Source organism: Indicator indicator, chromosome 14, assembly GCF_027791375.1.
Source record: "Indicator indicator isolate 239-I01 chromosome 14, UM_Iind_1.1, whole genome shotgun sequence".
Taxonomy (NCBI): domain Eukaryota; kingdom Metazoa; phylum Chordata; class Aves; order Piciformes; family Indicatoridae; genus Indicator; species Indicator indicator.
The window spans coordinates 9,870,389-9,890,382 of NC_072023.1; the positions used below are offsets into that span (position 1 = coordinate 9,870,389).

The window sequence follows — 19,994 nt, forward strand, 5'->3', positions numbered from 1 at the left end:
AAGGGAAAGAAGGATGGGCAAAGAGCAGCTTCAAAGCAGGGAACAGCAGGTGATTTCCTGCACTGCTGCTGGCAAGATGGGAAAGATGGCAGCAGCCTACATGCATTGATTGGGTAAGGTAATGGCTGAGCACAAACAGGATTTATGCCTTAACAGACAGATCAAACCCTGAGCAAGAAATGAGTTTCTGCTTTCAGGGCTGCTGCTGCTGCCCCCGTGGCTGCATCCCACCTCAAACTGAGTCCTTAGGATGGGTGCTGGGCAGTGGATAACACAGGGCAAGCAGAAGGGATGTGTTTCTAATCCTGCACCAGCTCCAGAGGAGGAAGGCGATGCATCCCCTTTGTCCCTCTGGGTAGTCAAAGATCCTGAGATGCTACTATCAGTTTTTATTTTAATACAAACTAAAAGCTTTTGGAACTCAAAGAAACATCGAAGTGGCACAGTAACAGAACACCCAAGGGAAAATCCTGGGCCCCCCAAGCATGGTTCAAGAGGGAAGCCCTGAGCTGTTTGGCTCCTCAAGGAAAATCTCCCAAGAGCAGGCACATGAGCCCATGTCAGGTGGTAGCAGGTCCCTCCTCACACACAGGACAAGGAGGTCACTTGATGCGGTAGAGGACTTTGCGTTGCATGCGGTGCTGGATCTCCCCTCGCCGCATCATCAGTTGCAGCACCTTGTAGATGGCATGTTCTGGGTATTTCTGGAATCAGAAGAGCAGAGGGAAGTGAATCAGCAGGGAACAACTCACCAGAGCCCAGTGGGAACCTGCAACCTTTGCTAAAGCCTGGCTGTCTCTCTCTGGAGGGAGGGAGCCTGGTAGCACCAGGTCGTGAAGCTCCCTTTTCCCTTTCACTATTTCAGTCTGAGTGCAGCCAGGGTCACAAGTCAAACGGTTCTGGTTTCAAGGGTAGGGACCCAACCTACCAGACCAGCCCCAAAACTCAGTGTTTTTACAGAAAAATGAGTTCTTATCTCATTCCTCTTAAAATCTGCAATGGCACACCCCTCCCAACTTCAAAAGTAGTTATGACCAAAGCGCTCTCCAGCCTCCTCTTGGGGAATGGGTTTCACCACCTGAGCAGCAGCGTGGGGCCCCTGATTTCATAGCCCAATCTTCCACAGGGACCCAGGCCCACCTGGCGAACGAAGTCCTGGACAATGCTGTGCTCCGACACCTGGGAGCCGATGGCAAAGCGGCGCTTCAGCTGCTTCTCAATGCGGGACAGCATCTCTTGGTCCTCCTGTGTCGTGAAGCCTTCTGCCCCTGGAGGGAGAGGCTGTATGAGTGCAGCGCCACCCAGATCAAAGCCCACCTCCTGTTTTTCCCACTACACCTGCACACCTCAGACTTTAGGAAGCCATGAGCAAATCCAACATTAAAGCTTGTGGAGCTTGAAAGACACAGCTGTATGCAGACTAACTGCTGGGAGCTTCCTTCAAAACCTCTGCACCACACAGCCTCCCAAGGAAACATTGTCTCCACCCCCATAAGGAAAGGTGCTGGAGACTAAACAGTTTGGGAAACTGCTTCCAGCCCTCTGCCTTTGGGACCACAAGGGGTCACACCACTATCCCTTGGCCAGCACAGGTAGAGACCCTTGGTGTCATTTGTTGTTGCCTTCCCTGTGACTCACAGCCTCATGGCTATAATGGCTCCTTACCATCACAGGCATTGCTTTGCCTTTGCTCAGAAAGCAGGCCCACCCCTGCCTCTGCCTGACTGCTCCTGGGATGGGAGCTCGTCTCTCCTTGCCCCAAGCAGTCAGGCCCAGAATGTCCCTCGTGTCCCCAGCGCAGAGCATCACCCTCTCACCTGAAAGGTTGCCTGACATGGCTGCATCAAGCGTGGACACCTGGAAGAGCCGCAAGGCCTCCTCAACATCTGCCTCAGTGGCAAAGGGCTGAAGCCTCATCTTCGCCAGGGACTCAGCAATACGCACGATGGCCTCCAGCTGCCTGTGGCCAAAGGAGATGTTTCCTGCTTTTTACTGTGGCTCCAAGGGGTCTTCTTGCTTCCCCCCAACCCCTGTCACCCCCACCTACCCTGCTCACCTACCCCACTCCAGGCACTTCTTGACCACCTCAGCGCTACCTCCAGTGTTTTTCCTTTTGACCACAGGGTCTCCTGAACCACCAGAATGCCACTAACCACCTTCCTGGGCTACCCCAGGTGACTCCCAGCAACGCAACCCAAACCTGGGGGTTTCAGTGGGGCGAGGAGGGTGGAGTTTCTCACCGGACAGTGATGGGGATGCTGGAGCGGCGGTCGCTGTCCTGCTCGTGCTGGCGAGTGCCGCTGCGCATCAGTATGTAGCGGTTCTTCAGCTTCTCTGCCGCTGCCGCCGACAGCCGAGGGCCACACTTCCTGCAACACAGGACAGGAGCTGGAGGCAGTGCCACCAGGGAGGGTATCCTGGACAGGAGGCTCCCTGTGTACCCCTCACCTCCTCGGGCCACGCTATCCACCACTGTAAGCTGCTTTTGCTTGCCTTTTTTCAAGGCAGGACTCTAAAAAAGGTCACCCAGATAGAGCACGTGCAAATGCCAGTTGCACGGTTCACTTTTCAACACTGCCTCCCACTGTGCAGGCCATGTGCTGCTAAAATGTCACACCTGGGATTCTGAGATTCTCTCAACTCACGTCCGACAGAAGGAGATGAGCTTCTTCAGCTTGCTCAGCTCAATCTCGCCCTCCACAGCCTGGGTCTGCGTCAGGGCACTCACGTGTAAGGACATCACGTGCTTGGCCAGTGTCTAGGAGAGCAGAGGGCAGTCAGAGGGCAGTCAGAGGGCAATGGAAATCCCATTGCCTCCCCCTCAGGAAAATAGGGCACTACAAGTTCTCACGTGCCCCAACTGACCATGTCCCGCTCCTCGTTGTGCTCATCTTTGACAATGAAGATCATGTCAAACCGGGACAGAATGGTGGGCATAAAATCAATGTTCTCCTCGCCCTTGGTCTCATCCCAACGCCCGAAGACAGAGTTGGCAGCTGCCAACACAGAGCAGCGGGAATTGAGTGTGGTGGTGATTCCTGCCTGCAGGGGGAAGAAGAAACAGATAGGGGGTCAAGACCTGGTCCAAGGCACCACAGAAGGCTCCTAGTGAGAGATCACAAGGACTCATCCTCAATGACTTGCATTTAAATAAAACCCTTTAAGTAGCACCCAGCTGCTCTTTAATGGTTCCATGAAGAGGAGCATGTAGCAGAGGAGCTACACAGGGCTGGACCCACATGTCCCTCTAGGGAAGTACTGGCTTCAGCTGAGACACGAGCACTGAGCAACTTCACTTAAAACCTCATGTCAGGGGCAAGGACACACAAGACCCCACTCCATGTTTGCAATCTGAGCCAGAAATTGGGCTGTCAGGGGTGAGTCCCCCTGGGCAGCCCCAAGGACAAAGCATGGGTTCGCAGGTAGCAGAGCAAGAATGACCAGCAACAAAATGTCACGGTGTGCACTCTGCTACCAGACACTGAACTGCTGAAGGGTTAGCCAAGGTGACCAGGAGGGAGCAGAGGTGCTACCAAAGGAAATAAAAAAAAAAAAATAGCAGTGGAAATTAAGAGAAACTCTGATTTGAGAAAAGACCTGGCACCAGGATATCACAGTTTCTGTAGATTTTCTGAGGGGGTGGAAAGCAGTGGGATGAAAGAAAAAGAAGTGACATCAGGCTATGACACAGAGAAATCAGCAGAACTATGAAATCTAGAGGAGCAGAAGATAGACAGAACAGAGGGAGCTTGTTTCAGTCCTGCTGAAGTTCAGGCTGCCTGGAGAACACAACTCAAAACCTGCAGGCAGAACTGACCCGTCTCAGATCAAAGAAACCAGTAACCATTAAGACCACTGCCTGGACTCTAAAATGGGCAATTCTGGCAAAAAATCAGCATCTGGCTCGCAGGGAAACCCAGTGGCAAGTCAGGCTCCTACTCCAGCATGACTTGTGCCAGCAGCTCACCTTAGCAATGGAGATGGTCTGCTGCTCCATGGCCTCATGAATGGCCACACGGTCATCCTCTCGCATCTTCTCATCCATGGCGGGAGAAATGAGGCAAGGAGGGAAAAAGAAAATTCATCAGTCCCCTCTGCTGGGCCTCAGCTGCACACCCACTGATGCTGACCCCCTAGGTAAAGCTGTGTGAGGATGTCTGCACAAGATGACAGAATGTAACCAAAATTTCCCTGTAGTCCCATCCCCTGACCTTCCCTGAAAGAAAGCAAGGCAGTCTCGGGACAGTCACCCTTTCTCCTGCATCTCTGAGCATTCCCAGGAGAGGCTGGCAGCCCAAGGGCTCCCTTCCCTGCTCTCACACAGCTACCTTGTCAAACTCATCGATGCACACCACTCCTCCATCTGCCAGCACCATGGCTCCTCCCTCCATGAAGAAACCCCTGGAGGAAGGGTCGCGGATCACCGAAGCTGTCAGGCCAGCAGCACTGCTGCCTTTCCCTGAGGTGTACACCTAGCAGCATGTGGGACAAGAAAGGGGAAAGCATGTCAGTCACCACAGGACTCAGGAGCCCACTGATCCAGCTTCAGGATGAAGCACTCCCAGCACTCCAAAGTACAGAGCTGCTGGAGGAAGCACAAAGGTCTCCAGAAAAACCCCCCAGTACATGCCAAAAGAAGATTTGCCAGGTACAGATCAAGACAATTGCCTAGTCCCAAGTCTTAGGCTGGCAGCTGTGACACACCAGAGGGCTCGCAGACACACAAATACAGGCATTAAGTACAGAACAGGGAGTGAGTCACTCTTTGATGGGCTGCTGCATTAGTTTTGTTTCCTCCCATCCCCTCAAGCAAACAACATAATCAGAGACCATTTTCATAGAGAGACTACAAGAAAACACAGCTGAAAATACAGTGTCGTGCCTTGGCTCAGACTGGAGTTCCGTGCCTGAGACACAGTCAGCTTCATTGGTCCTGAGCAGTCAGCCTCTCTGCTGATCAAGTCTCAACAATAGACAGCAGCACCAAACACAGCTTTGGACCTCTGCAAATACCCTGGCTCATTATCATAATGAAAGGTATTACCTGCTTCCCCTTCCCTCCCTTGGCCTCTGTCCTGCACCTCATCTCTTCCAGGCTAGCACTAGAAATGGCAGTTTGCACCTCTCTCAGCCAGTACAGCTGGGGATGCAGGAGCAGGTATCTGCTGAGACCAGTCTGGTCTTTGGTGCTATGCAAGGGGCAGAAGAAAGAAATGATCCACACTACAAGCAGGCACCTTAAACCACCTACCCCAATGGGAGAACACCTCTCAACAAACTTCAGCAGCTGGGATTTGGCTGTGCCAGGGTCACCCAACATCAGTAAGTTGATGTCTCCTCTGCGGGTCAGCCCATCCGGGAGCCTGGATTGACAGGGGGCGAGAAGAGAAGAGGGAGGAGAGACAGTGAGACTTCATTTTGATAACTGTGATGGTTAGAAACTTTCTCTTTAATTTTTCCTTGCAAAGCATTGCTGACAAGAGACAGGCGTCTGGAAGCACCGCCAGAAGACTGCATGAGGACTTTTTTGCCACGAATGACACTTCTGATACCACTGACTCTCCACCAGGCTGACTTTTCCCCACCTCTTGCGAGAGCCTCCAAACAAGAGGCAGGCAATGGCCTTCTTGATGTCAGTGCTGCCGTAAATGGAGGGCGCGATGCTCTTGGAGATGGTGTCGCAGATGTTGGGCATGGCAGCAAGGCGACGAAGTTCCTCCTCCTCTTGAGGGGTCACTGAGCCAGCGAAGCTGTGTCCTGAATAGGGGTGAGAATGATTCAACAGTGAACAAATGGATGTTTTAAAGTAACACAACTTGCCCCTGCAACCACCAAAATCCCTTCTTGAAAATCAAGCCACCAAGTGGGCAGGGTGGGTGTTCACTATCCCAGAAAGGCAGGTTGTGTCCTTAGAGGCTGAGAGAACAAAGCAAAGATCTTGGGCAAAGTAGCTTTGGAGGAACCAGAGGGAGAATTACGGTCAGGATCATGTTTTAAACACATACCTCAATTTTAACTATTGACTTCAGCCCTGATCCTCAGGGATGGCTTAGCATATTCCCACTTAGATCAATAAGATAAAAACACTTAAAATGCCCTGGAGGACTCAGGCTGAAGCCTGCTTATTTAATATCACTGAGAAAAAGTCATGCAGGACCCAACTGTAGAGCATCCAGGACAAGTTAGACTCCTGGACTGGCTTGAACCTTCTGCTACATAAGCAGCAGAGAAGGACTCAGACTGTGATTTCAGTCTTCATCAAGGGAACACCTTGTTCAGGAAGGGAAAATTCCCAGCACCAGGCTACCAACACAGAGCAGATGGACATCAAAAGCAGACCTCACCTGAGCCCTCCGTGTCCACCTGAATTCCCACCACACGGATGTAAGCACTTCGGATGCCCACACCCACATTGTCACGCCTTCTGGTCTTGCTCTGGGCAGACTTCTTGATGGAGTAGATGCCCATGATAGTGACCCTGTTCCCTGGGACAACTTTGTCACACAGGTACCTAAGAGAAAGAAGGGGACAGCAGAGGATGGTGGGAGGGAAAGGCATAGCACCTGGAACATCTGCCTGCCCTGAGGGTAAGGGCAGGGAGACTACAAAGGTACCTGTCACAGTACAGTTGCAAGTGCCGAGGCATCTCCCCATGTGGTACAGCATCTGGGGCCTCCTGCAGCTTCAGGATCTGGAAGTCCACACACTTGCACTTATCTGGTATGATGAAATAGGGGTCCAGTGGGCATCTTGGGCGGCCAGCTTGTTCCCTGTGCAGAGAAATCAATCAGGGAGGGGTACTGGTACTCAGAAGCCATCCCTGGGAGCCCCCCTGTAGAGACGACAGAGGTGACAAAGTCCAGAGCAGCTGCCTCTCCAAATAGTGCCTGGGAGATGAGAAGGTCAATCGCAAAGGGCCAAAAAATAGGTTTACCAAGTCTTCTTTCTTGTCTTCAACAGCTGCTAAAGGCAGCCCTGAGAACAAGCCTAAGACAGGGTGATACTTGCCTGAATACTCTCCCTGCCTCCCCCCTCTCCCCTACTAGCTAAAAGCCAGGAGGAAGGTAATTCATTAATTAGACAGAAGGTAACAGTACAGACATGGCAGGGCATTTTTCTTCATAACCTTGTGCACAAAGCAAATGTTAAGTGGTTTCTGGTGAGAAAGCAATTAGCAATGTGACAAGGCTGTCATCAACCTCCCGGTCTCTTGAGACATATCTGCCTTGCTAGACTACAAGCTCTCTGAGACAAGGAGCACCTCCATGTCCTGCTGCTGTCTCAGTACATCACTACTGATGCCTAACTCCATGCAGGCAGGGTCAGGGATTTTGGGGAGGTTAACAAGAGAGTGCAGGTGCACTCATGCAGTCAAGGATCAGGAGCCAGGTGCTGTACAGACCACATGCAAGAATGACCCCTGTCCCAAAGACCTCTCTAACTGCATTAGAGTTAAGTTGCAGAAAATAAATACTGTCAGGCACAAGGTCAAAGACACAAGCCACCAGGATCAGTTGGTGCGAGGGCTGCAGCACAGTGCAGCCTAACTCACTGTACACAATGGGCAGCAAGAGCTGTAAAGCCTGACCGGAAAGTTAGTAGCAAAGTTTCCCTACAGAAGGTAAGATAAACAGCCCAGGGCAGAAGGAACTTAGAAACAAGAAGTTTGAAAAAGGTAACAACTTAAAAGGAAGTTACAACAGCATAAGCTGGCATCATGGGATAGCTGGAGGCAGGAATGAACCTGTAGGTACTGACAGTCAAAGCATTCTGCAGAAGCAACAAACTCCCTGGATGTGGCTGCTCAGCGCTGTCCTCAGCACTGATCCTGCAGCACCACAACCAGCGTGACCACAGACAGGTGAAGCTAAAGCCTGCCAGCCACGGGTGTAGGCAGGCACAAGGGCAAAACAAAAGGAGGAGGCAGAGAGCTGTGCATATGCTTTTGCCTTCTGCAGCAGGGTGCTGACTCTATGCAGCATGCATGAGAAAGAGGGAGAGCAGAAGGAGGGGACATAGCTCTTTTTTCACCACCAGCCTGCAGCATGCATCCCTATGTCAGTCCTTACGTGTTGCACTTCCTGGGGAGAGCATAACCCTCCAGGCCTGGGCGCACTGCAATGTTGTTGATGGTGTTACGGCAGCTGCGGCACTGGATGGCTATTCTGATGGCTTTGGCTCTCACTGGGGTTGCTGCAATGACAATCCCAGGGATCTTCACAAGGTGGGACATCTGGTCAGACTGAAAGGGAAAAGGTGAAGGGGAAGGTGAGCAGGCAGTCACTGGAGGATGGATGGGAAACTAAAGAGATTAAAAAAAACACACAGCTCTTCCTTACCTACATTTTCCACATTCATGGGACTAAGGTACCTGAACAAAAAGCCTGCACAATGTCACTCTTTTACTCTGTAAGTAGTATGACTTAGGCCATACCGATTTCAAAGCAAGGGAGAAAAGGGGGAAACACTATGCAGAACGTCACTAATAACAATAATGTTCCCACAGTAGAAACCAGCAACCAGTCTTTTGCAGTCAGATTTAAGCTGCAGAGTATCCCTGCTTGTAAATTAGCGTACTGCTCACATCCTGAACTATGTAATCAAGTAGCAGAAGCATCCCTGCAATCACAGCCACACACAAACAAATCCTGACACCTGCTGTTCAGTGCAGCAGCCGATTCACCTCACCTTCAGGCTGCGGATGTTGGCTGCATTGGCATCTGATCTCAGCATCACCTGGATGTCTTGCAGAGTTTCCTCCCCTGAAGGACGAGGACGGGTGACCTCATCTGCAACTTCTTTTGCTGCTTCTTCCAACTACAAAAGGAACAACTAGGCTGTTATGGGTATATCACATTATATTGCTCACATAATGTGGTATCAGTTGCTAGGTTGCTAGCCTCCTCCATCCTTACCAGCTGCAAGTGTTCTGCTGGTTGCTTGTACAGATAGTCAGCAAGATCTTCATCAAAGCTGGCCAAGTCTTCCATCTCCACCTCCACCCAGTACTGACTCCGATTATAGTGCCGCTTAAGCTCATCCCTGGAAAGGCAGCAAGCGGTAAAGGTTTGCAAGGCAGAGAGCACCAGGCACCCACAGTGACACTAGGACACAGGGAGCAGAGAAGGCAGGCTCTGCAAGAAGTCCTTGGTTTGGAAAGCGAAAGGAGAAAATCAGCAGAGTGCCAAGAGAAGTATAGGGGGACCTGGGGAAATCTTTCACACAAACCCACGCTGAAATGTGACATACGTCTAGGTACACCAGTGCTTACAGTCATAATGTAAAGCACAGCACTAATTGTTGGCTAATTACACACCAGACAGGCAATTAGAAAAATTCTATGCAGAATAATACCTAAAACATAATTTTGAAAAGGGAAATAATATGGTAGAAGCCAGGGTACATGAAATTCAGAGAGTAAAGGTGCAAGATTGTCCCAGTCCTTGCATGACAGATCTGTATGCCCTCTATAACAGTTTTGTTTTCAAACTGCACAGGCGAAGGGATTACCAAGGGACCTTCACAGCCATGGACAGCAACATGGAGAGTAAGTGCTTCACTGATTTTAATGGGGACAGACAAAACTCCAGACCAGAAAGCACTAGAATCTGAAGACTAACCTTGAATTTTAGAACTAGGTGCAAGTCTGGCAGTTCAGACCCCTTTATTGCTACCACTGTCATTGGCTGCTTGCCTAAAAATTTGAGGGAACACCAGACCTTAGTTTTCCTGCGAACAACGACACTACTTATACTGGCAGGGAGCTCTTTATGGTCTATGGGAAGAGAAAAGCTGATGTGCTATTGTGTATCTGGCATGTGCATAGCAGGAAGGAGGTTAAGAGAAGATTGGATGTGCACATCAGAGTGGGCAAGACACAGGAAAAGGGGTCACAGCGGCACCTGTATTTGAACGTGAAGCCCGTCCGGTCCGTGCCAACTCGGTACTGCCGCAGAAACTCCTTGAACCGCTTCTGCAGCTGCGACTTCCGAACCTGCCCCTCGTCCACCGGCGTATCACCTCCAAAACTGTCGCTGTAGAAAATGCCGGGGTCATCAAAGCCGGACATGGTGATCGACGCTCACCTGCGTGGAGCCGAGAGCGCACGGTCAGGCCAAACCATCTCCTTCTCCCCCACACCAAATGCTTTCTGGGACCTTGCCACCCCTTCCGCTGCCCCCACATTCCCAGCTGCACTAACACCACGTATCGCCCCCATCCTCCTCCCACAACCCCAATACCGCGCGGGATCCCCCACGCCAAAAGCCCTAGACGCGACTTCCCGCACCAGCCCAGAGCCGCACCTCGCTGTCCCCTGGAAGCCGCCACCAACTTTTTCGCGGCAAAAGCAGCGCGGCGGAAACCAAACTGCTGCGCTATGGTGACTGCTGTTACCGCAGCGCCCTCCGATTGGCCCGTCCGCAGCGCGCCGCCGCGGATTGGGCCCCGGCTTCCTTCACGCCCCGCCCCAAGAGGAAGCGCGCCGCTCGCCTCTGCCGCTGATTGGCCGGGGCGCTCCGCTCTCTGCCCTCCGGGCGCGGTTTGGCGCGAAATCTGGAGGAGAAGAGCAAGAGGAGGCGAAATGGCGGGCGAGCGGGAGGAACCATCGTGGCGAAGAGGGGAGGGGGAGCGGGCGAAACCAATGCGGACAGCGGGGACGCAGTGGGAGAAGGGTGGTTACTGCAGGCCAGGAGGGGGGCAGACGTGTTAGTCACCGAAACAAAAAGTAGTATTGCTGTAGAGTGTCGCTATGGTGCTTGATGGTATATCAGGGCCTGACCAGTGTCCCTGTGGGCAGGAGGGGCCTAAGCCCAGGCGAAATCGGGAATCAAACTCCTAAACGCTGTGTGCAGGCATTTCGTTATTGCAGAGTTGTGCAAAATTGGGTGCTACGGACGTTCCCACAAATCTAGCACACCAGCTGAAATTTGTACTGGATATTTATACAGTGAATGTAAACCTCGTGTCAGCACTTAATAACTTATGTTGTTCAGTTTCTAACTTGCTTCTCATTAAAGGTCTCTTCCCCATGCTCAGAGGGTGAGCGGTTTATTTTGGGCAGAGGTCTTCCAGCTAGGAGGTTGTGGTCTCCAGGGTCTTTGATGATCTTTAAAGCTTGGACTTTGTTTGAACTTCTGAATTCCGTACATTGTCACATATTAGATCACCGCTTAGTTTGCCAGGTTGTGGACCATATTAATTGGTTTTGACTGGTTTCAAAGGACACTTTGTTAGTTAAGGAAAGATACACAGGCAGGCTTCATGGATAAAGATGCAAAGACTCTTTGTTAGTTACAGGCAATAAGGATGTGGTTAAATTGCTGAGATGGCACAAGCTGCCCAAGATAATTAAAATTTTTAGGCATTTTCCATCACTAGGAATAGGACTATGCCTGGGCTTGGTCTGGCTGGATGGGGTGCAGCAGGTCCGTGGCCATGGGGGACAGGGCAGAAAAGAAACTTCCCAGGTAACAAGCAAGGAAGCATCCTCAAGGTGCACCAGTGGAGGTTTAGGTTGGGTATTAAGGAATATTTCTTCCTCAAAGGCTTGCCAAGACCTGGAACAGGCTGTGCAGGACAGTGATGGAGTCCCCATCTCTGGAGCGGTTTCAAAGCTGTGTAGATGTGGCAGTGAGGGACATGGTTTAATGGTGACCTGGTAGTGCTGGATTAACAGTTGGACTCAATAATCTCGGAGGTGTTTTCCAACCCAAACAATTCACTAATCCTCTGTGGTGCAATGATGGGCAGGAGATGTGGCTGGGGGCCCACAAAAATGGCAGTGGCTGTGCCACAGCCTGATGGGCTGCATGCAGGTTGCTGCCTTAGGGTATGTGTTCTCTGGGGCACTTCTCAGGACTGGTAGTGAATTTTGTGGGAAAACTGGCAAGCTGTGGGTATTTTGGCCCGTCAGAAATGTGGTAGCATGCATCCTAAATGGAAATAAAACTGGGAGGCATAGTGTGTTGCAAGGGAGATTTAGCTACAGCAGGTGGAAAATAAAAGACTGTCTCATTGTTGCAGAGAAACCAACACACACATTGCAGAGAAAACAGATCTATTCATAAAGATAATAAAGGACAAGCAAAGATTTAATCTTCACCTCTGGTAGCTTCTTTATGCTCAGACAAGAGTCCCTTCAGTGTCCCTTCAGCACAATGGCTGGGAGTTACTCAGGGCACCCTAGCTGTCCAGCCAGGAGCAGGGGAGGGATGATGTCAGTTTGTATCCAAATTTCCCAAGTTTAAGGTTGCAATTGTGATTTCTTTGGGAGGAAGAGAGGAGCTGAGTGTGGTAGAGTGCATTTCTGAGCTCAGGTATTCAGCATGGTTGAATGAACATATTGACTTAGTTCAAGTGGGTTTGTGGAACTGAATAGAACTTAGTATAAATTCAAATTAATGGATCAGATCTCGTACTTGAGTAGCTGTCCAGCCCCATATCCCTGCTTTTAAACATCTATCATTTTAAAAAATAACTATTTATTTCTACCAAAGGTTGGCAAATGGGTCCAAATAGAGAAGTATTAAAGGGGATTTCAGAAGGGATATAGGGTAGATAAGAGCCAGAGAATAATCAGAACCATTTCAGCTCGGAAAGACTTTTAAGGTAACATGGAGTCCAACTATTATCTGACAGTCCCTATTTCCCACTGTTCATTCTCACTGATCATTCTTGCTCTTGGAGCAGGTTCAGTGTTGCTCTTAAAACAAATCAGTAGGAAAGCGTGTCTGGGATCAAGGTCACAGCCAGAGCAGGCACTGTCATTGAGACAGGTGGTCTCAATGGCTTTCTGGTAGAAAGAGAGGAAAGGACTCTGATGTGAGAGATAATGGCTTTGTCAAGACCTGCTGTGCCATACCTGAATTGCAGGCTCTCCTGCAGTGACTCCTGTGTTAGAAGGCCTTCTGAAGCAGGTAAGGTCTATAACCAAAACAGTAGCTGGCCACAAAGCTGTCTCTCCACATCTGCCTCAGCAACAGGAGGAGGTAAGCAAGCTGTGTACAGGGGCTGCTCCAGCAGTGCTGTGTGTTGGGAGTGTCTTGCTGTGCCAACTCCTGGGTGTAAGTTGGGTTGATTTGTTACCTAGGTGAGGGAATGCGGTTGTATGCTCAATGTCTCCTATTAAGCTACCTCACAGGATCAAAACCTAGTGTGCATTTCATTTCTGGGTAGCAGAAACTTACTTGCTTTCTGATTTCATGCAGAAGCTCTGGCAAAGGCAGTCCGGTAATGGAACCTTCGCTGGTAGTGGCCAGGGGGAAGTGTCCTGGTTTCTACTGTCTGAGGGTCCCATCATCTTTTGCTTTAGCTATAATACCAACCAGTTCGTATGTATGGATTCTACCCCTTAAAAACACTTTGCTCCCAGAATTTAATGCCATTTCTAGAAATAGAGACCAGCATGTAGGAACTGAAGAAACCTACCCCATCTTGTAACAGGTTATTGTTAGCACTGAGTGGGAACAGAGTCTGGCTCTGATGATAGCTCCCACTTTTGTCTATTGTCATGTCTCTGGAGGCAGCAGCTTCCAAAGACATAAAACAGGGAAGAAGAAAGAAACCTCCTTTCTCCCCAGGTGATGCTTTAATAATAGGAAACACCAGGCCTGAAGACTTTACATTGAAGTTTATTATGTGTATAAATTATATAAACAGACAAGAGTGTGACACTGTAGCTTCAACAACTGTCATCTGCTTTTAAAAAAAAACAAAAATGATTGGAGAAAGCATTAACAAAGACCTACTAGTGTCATATAAAACAGTCTATAACCTGCAGGAGCCATGTGGCTCCACAGAAAAAGTGATCACAGTATTATCTAGCAGTATAAAAAAACTGAGCAAACAGAGCTCCAGGGAACTTTGTATTTCTGAGGACAGACAGATCTCAAAGCTACATTTCTGATCCTGTAGGAATTTTGCAGGTACTCTGTAAAGCAGCAACAGTTCTTGGCCGTTGTTTTTAGCCTTTTAGCCCTTAGTTTTTTTGGTGATAAAGTTAGTCTCTGAGTGGAGCTCACACCAAGCGTGGGGGAGACTTTTCCTGACCCCCCCCCTTACAGCACTCTGATTTCCAGGGAGAAAGGTCTCCTAGTATTAGTGGCAGAGCCAAGATCACAGTACCCAGTCAGAGAGAATAGCTCTCCCAAGGACTGGAGAAGGTGAATTAGTTCAGGATAAGGGAAGGCATGAAGAGAACATGAAGGTCCTGCTCTTTCACATGGCAAATAAGCCCACAGCAACTGTCACTGCTAGGAAGCTGAGCGCCAGAATCCATCGCACCAGTGGAGTGGTGGGCATCATGCCTGTTTGTCTCCTGTTTGTCTTCTCACTTTCTTTCCTAAGCACTGGACCTAAATAAAACACAAAGACTGAGTGAGATATTGTGTCGAGATGCTGGTGGTATGCTATGCTTGCCTCCCTCTGTGCTGGAGCAGACCCTGCTGGAGTTGGGAAGAAGAAGGAAGCCTAGAGCCCAGCTGGGCTGGGGGAAACAGTAACAGCAGGTTCTGCTCTCCTGGGGAAGAAGACAGGAAACAAACTTGACCTGGGCTTGCAACCCCTCTGCTTGTATATAAGTACTGGCCTCTTCCCTTGTCTTTTTACAGGCTTACAAGCCCTGCCCAGCTCCACCAAACCCCTGATGTTTCAGAAGACAGCCAATTACTTAAGCCAGAATTTTAAAAGGCATTTTGTCTCCCACTTGTGGTTCATTCAATTGGTTAGACATCTAATTACCTTAAACAGGTAGTCCTTAGCACTCCAGACAAATAAATTTACAGCTTCAGGGTGGGATTCCTCATCCAACACCAAACTTTTCTGAAAACTCTACTTTTATGAGTGTATTGGGAAAGCAGTGGCAAAGTTCCACTGAGAACTTTTATTGGCTTTTCCAAAGAAGGTGCTTTAAGCTTCATTGTTTAGAGATGTGCAAGACAAGGTTTGTTTTTCACTCTTTGCCAGAGGAAAACTGTGGTTCAATCCAGTATGCGCTAAAAAAAATCTTCCTTTTAGTTTCAGAATGGATAGGTCCTAAGGGTTTTTTTATTTGACTCATATTATCAGGGAAACTCATCTGTCAACATCTGAGCACACCCCTCACTTTGTTACAAACCTGACTCCATGAAAAAGCATTGCTCTGCTTACAGCTGCTGCTCAGACTTTGCTCAGTTTGGGATTGGCACTGGTCAGCAGTGGGACTTTTTCAGTTTCACAAAGCTGATGGACAGCCTTTACCTCCCCACTTCCCAACTGGTTATATTCCACCATCCTGAACAACGCTCACTACAAACCCAGCACACTTTTAGGAGTGTGTTCATGAAATACTTCTGGGAGGCAGGAAAATGACCAGAGGGAGGCTTAGTCTGAAAGGACAGCCTATTGGATGGGGCTGTGTGTCTGAAAGAACACTGTCAGCATCACAGCACCATGGCTGATCTAATGGGCCCACAGTTGCTGTCTTTGCTTCTGTGAACTGAAGGCCAGTTTTCTATGTGGTCAAAACTCATGTCGTGAATGAACCTTACACTTGTTGAAACCTAAGAGGAGGAGAATGGAATCTTTTTCTTGTAAAGCTTCCTCACTGGATATTTCTTGGACAGCCCCCATGTGTCATCCTTCCTCTGTCATGTCTGGAAAAGCTTTGCACACACCAATACCTCTCCTTGCACTAATGGCTGGGGAAGAGATGGAGCAAGCACCTGACGCTGATTTCTCAATGGCTTTAACAAAGGAGAATAAAAGCACAAGGGGCAAGTGGTTAACACTGAAGTGCCTCAGAAGTGCCTTACCGTGTTCACACGATTTGTTAACGCTCCTTGTGCGAAGCTCTGCCTTTGGCTGCACAGGGTGACCGTTCTCCTGGCCCTTAGACACCAGTTCTTGTAGTGCCTCAAACACCTGAAAACAGGGAACACTGAGTCATTATGTAGCCTCCTTTTCTTTCACTGGACCCCTTGCCCCTGCTACAGGTGCTTTAGGAACTAGAGGAAGACACAAGCTTTCAATCCAAGTCGCCTGGCATTTGTTTGCACAGAACATAATATGCCTTGTGGGGTCAAGAGAAGTCTTTCACAGGTTCTGCCTGAAGCTTCCAGCTCACAACGAAGCTATTGCCCACCTCCTGATGGGAAGGAAGGCAAGGTACCTGTGCATCTAGTCATCATCATGTGAGCTATACTACAGAGACAAGTGATCCCCACTCCCGCTACTCTAAGTATAAGCCCTCATTCATATCTAAATAATGGCACATAGGAAAAAAACCTGAATCCACAGCCCAGGGGAGAAAGGAGAGCTTTTCAGAGCCCATCCTTTTACTAGGCTCCCAGGCTGGACAAGCATAGCCATTCTACTCTGACTAGCTTGCCCTGAACCACACCTACCCATAAGCTCCACAGCAGGAATACCAGCTTTGCCTTTCCCCTGTAGCTATTATCTTGTCAGGGAGGGTGCAGGCAGGCAGGGATGACTGGTTGTTACTCACCTGTATATTTAACAGGAATGCTTTCTTGGCCTCCTCCAAGACTCTTTTCTTAGTGGCAGGATCCATCTCGAGGGCATTCATACGGGAGCGATAGAGCTGCTTGAACTTGGTGGCATTGGAGACTCCATCGAAGGTGAAGAAAGCCAACCCTTCTCCAGTGCTGGGCAGCTGGAGGGCCTTCTGGGCAATTTTCTTCAGCACCTGTCCCCCAGACAGGTCTCCCAAATACCGAGTGTAGGCATGGGCCACCAGGAGCTCTGGGTGATTCTTGCCTATGTAATGGAGCCTCTCAACATATTTCTGAGTAGCCTCGGGGCATGGGATCTCTTGCCTCCAGTTGCTGCCATAGAAGTACTCCAAGTCTTTCTCCAGGGCAGCTTTCCGGTGCAGCTCCGCCGGAAAATACACAGGGGCATAAACTGGGTTGTCCTTGTTACGTTCAATCTCTTCCTCCAGAGCAGAGTAGATGAAGTACAAGGATGCTGTAACCAGCTGGAAGAGAAGGAAGAGACTGAGCTACAGGTGCATCTGTAGCTTTTGGAGACAAACCCTCCTAATGAAAATGTTATTTATGGGCACTCCCAGTGTGAGTCATGCACATTTGTTATGTTGCAGGTTTCCCATGGGGAAAACAGAGTTGCAAAGTGCAGTGAGGCACTCTTTAGTCCTTCCCCTTCTGCTTGAGGCAGCATCAGGTAATACAAGCTTTTTCCAGTTTACCTGGCCTTAAAAGCCACTGCACTGAACTTGAAGTTTAAGGTCTTGAAGCTTATTGTAATGGAAACTGGAGCCCTGTTAAATCATGCCCAGTCTGTTCTCCTTATTCCCTTGGTCAGTGGGGAGACTATTCCCAAAGGTATATTTTCTGATGCATTGTTCAAATCTGAATATTTCAAGATGTGGCTTCCCTTTGTGAGGCCTTCTGAGACAATGACACACCCTCTTTGTTTTCCAACATATTAATCCTGTTAGCATCCCACCATCCTGGGAACTGAGGCACCACCATTGTCCTCATTCAGGCTTGCAAGTGGGGTTGCCTCCTTGATTGCTCAGAGGAGACAACATAAAAGGGGGCTGGAGGCACAGCCTGCGTTTGAAAGATGCCTTTGTGAAGGAGTGCTGCAAGGCTGTGCATTGTCCTCTCTATTTTGAAACCCCTTTATTGTTTTTCCCAGCTTACGTGATGCTTCCTTCTATCTGCCAGCTTTTCCACATGGTGTAAGACAATCTAGCTGTGTTCTTCCCTGTGCATTCTTTTTTCAGAATTTCTGTTTTCTGTATTCATATTTACACCTACACCACCCATTCCTTACACTGGACTCCCTATCAGCAGCAAAATGTAAAACATGAAGGTGTCACAGTAAAAGTGAATCAGGTTGAGGTGGGGGAGATTATGCTGATGGCAGGAGAAGTTTACTCTCCCACAAAGCAGTCAGTTCTGCAGTAAAAGAGTTGCCACATTGACCTCTCTCTCCACTGTGCCAGCAAATAGGACTTTGATAAGCACACAGGCAGTGGCTTGGTTGTGGAAACAAATATTCAGATTCTGGGGAGTCACGTGTCAGGGCAGATATATAGGTCTGCCAAGGGAGTAAACAAAAACAGAGGCTTTTAAACAATAACCTGCCATCCAGCTTACTGGAAGAGAAACAAAATACAGGAACATTGCTTAACAAGTTAAGAAAATATAACCTGACATTGTTTTTAGAGGCAATTGGTGGTTTAGTGGGAAACGTGGCTTTTGAAAGCTATCACTGCTTCTTAAAATCCATGTCACATCTTGCTGCCCCTTACAGCACATAAATATCTTCTAAGACACTCAGCTGTATTCCTGAAGACCTTACTTCTTACATTAGTGCCAGCCTGTCTCAAAGTTCACTGCCTAACCAATGCTGCATGTCTAACAGCCCAAAGTCAGCACCTGAGATTAAATCTGTGCTTGACTAAGTATCCTGAATGAGACCTGTCAGAAATAAGCAGTCTTTTTCCTGCTCTTGTGGATTTATCTGCCAAGGAACAATTCAATAACAAAGTAATTAAACCATAGGTTGGATTGGGAGCTGTTATTTGCAAGCCCATGTGTCACATCCTATAGCCTCCCAGGAATTTCTGGCCCAGGTGTGTGCTTTGTTTTTGCTCATGGCTTTGTTACGTGGCTGAGATCCCAGGAATCACATATGTAGCCAAGTTAGGCACAGGCTTATATCTGCAAATGATTCTCTTTTATCTTAAGAAAAGCAACAGGATGCTACCTGTTGAGCAGACGTGGCTTGTACAAACTCAGTCTGCCTTGGAGTTACTATTGTTCATGATCTCGGCTCTGGTATAACCCAAGTGACAACTATAACATTGCAAAGTTCAGTGCCAGAGATGATCCCACAGCCTCACTTTCTCACTCATTATTTCTAGCTGTAGCTGTTTTGTGTTGTAAGTTTAGTATTATCCCTCTTTTTTTGGTCCTTTCAGCCACTGCTACATCTGCACATAGTCACACCTCCATTAACTATGATTGCCAATAATTAACATGAAGGCATTTATGAAGACAGAGAAAAGCAATTGCATGAATCCCTTCAACCTCTTTGTCTCACCCTGTTTGAGGCTGCCCACCCTAATACGCACAGTCCTCCTCTATCTTCTGCAAGAGAAGCTGCTAAGATCTTAGGGTGCTGGAGTTTAAGAGCATATTTTGCCCAGGAGATGTCCCCTCCTTCCCCTCTTCAGCCCCCCAGGCAGCCCATCTGACCTAACAGTGTTATCTCTCCTGGTGGGGAAATGTCATGCCCAAGCAATGCTGCTACTACATACCTTAAACTCGTGGAGTGACACCTGCCCCCTCTGGAAATTCTTCATGAATGGTGTGTTCTCCGCCTGCTCGTGCACCTCCTTGGTGGCTTCCTTCAAGAGTTCTGACAAGTCCTTGGACATGCTGGGGAAGAGCAGCAAAACAGATGTAAGTGCTGTCGCTCTCCTCTGGCAAAATGGGGTTTAGCTCTCTAGTTAAAAAGGGGGAGCCTGGGACTGCAGAAAAAGGGGCAGCAAGTTCCCGAGAGCCACGGATGGGAAGGGGGAACACCATCATCCCAGCCCCTGTGCCGAGCAGGGACAACTGACAGACTCCATCCAGAGGTGAAAGCAGGAGCATGCCGTTCACTGCAGAGCAGAAACAGTCACAGCATGCCTAAAGCAAGGGGAGGAACAATACTCTTCTGTCTTAGAGAAAGAAAACATTATTTAAAAAATTCCGCTCGTTCCCGTCCTGCTCTTACCTTTCGGAGCTGCGTGGCTGGGAACTTTCCATGTTTGTCCAGGTCGTTTCACTCCTCCGCTTCCTTGTTGTTTTTCTTGCTTGTGCTTTCCACCTTCCCTTCTGCTCCCGGGACAGTGAAGCTGTGAGCTGGGCAACTCCGTTCCCGCATCCAGCTTTATACTGCCAGGCCACGTGAGCAGCCAAAGCGCTGACCTCAGTCTGAGCACAACTTCTTGCAACACAACTGCACTTCCCTTCCCAGCC

At 49.1% G+C, this 19,994-nt stretch overlaps 2 protein-coding genes across 2 annotated transcripts; both read right to left on the minus strand.

Moving 5' to 3' along the window:
• Window positions 1-602: 602 nt before the first annotated feature.
• Window positions 603-10,069, minus strand: MCM5 (minichromosome maintenance complex component 5). The gene is made up of 16 exons (XM_054386892.1): window positions 9,903-10,069; window positions 8,916-9,042; window positions 8,689-8,817; window positions 8,070-8,242; window positions 6,615-6,770; window positions 6,345-6,511; window positions 5,586-5,757; window positions 5,252-5,363; window positions 4,329-4,472; window positions 3,968-4,033; window positions 2,866-3,042; window positions 2,646-2,758; window positions 2,241-2,369; window positions 1,818-1,960; window positions 1,141-1,268; window positions 603-704 (listed from the first exon to the last, which is right to left on the minus strand). The coding sequence occupies exons 1-16, from the start codon at window positions 10,067-10,069 to the stop codon at window positions 603-605; spliced, it is 2,205 nt and encodes a 734-aa protein (XP_054242867.1).
• Window positions 10,070-13,739: 3,670 nt separating this feature from the next.
• Window positions 13,740-19,781, minus strand: HMOX1 (heme oxygenase 1). The gene is made up of 5 exons (XM_054386694.1): window positions 19,750-19,781; window positions 19,289-19,409; window positions 16,484-16,975; window positions 15,792-15,900; window positions 13,740-14,354 (listed from the first exon to the last, which is right to left on the minus strand). The coding sequence occupies exons 1-5, from the start codon at window positions 19,779-19,781 to the stop codon at window positions 14,218-14,220; spliced, it is 891 nt and encodes a 296-aa protein (XP_054242669.1). The 3' UTR covers window positions 13,740-14,217.
• Window positions 19,782-19,994: the final 213 nt, after the last annotated feature.

Excerpts from the sequence above, each read along its gene's own strand:
- MCM5 (XM_054386892.1), bottom strand. The coding sequence starts at position 10,069 with ATGTCCGGCTTTGATGACCCCGGCATTTTCTACAGCGACAGTTTTGGA. Across the intron at positions 8,818-8,915 it reads CAGCAGAACACTTGCAGCTG|TTGGAAGAAGCAGCAAAAGA; the intron begins GTAAGGATGGAG and ends TTCCTTTTGTAG. Across the intron at positions 2,370-2,645 it reads CTCATCTCCTTCTGTCGGAC|GAAGTGTGGCCCTCGGCTGT; the intron begins GTGAGTTGAGAG and ends CCTGTGTTGCAG.
- HMOX1 (XM_054386694.1), bottom strand. The coding sequence starts at position 19,781 with ATGGAAAGTTCCCAGCCACGCAGCTCCGAAAG. Across the intron at positions 15,901-16,483 it reads CATTCCTGTTAAATATACAG|GTGTTTGAGGCACTACAAGA; the intron begins GTGAGTAACAAC and ends CCCTGTTTTCAG. Across the intron at positions 14,355-15,791 it reads TAACAAATCGTGTGAACACG|GTCCAGTGCTTAGGAAAGAA; the intron begins GTAAGGCACTTC and ends TGTTTTATTTAG.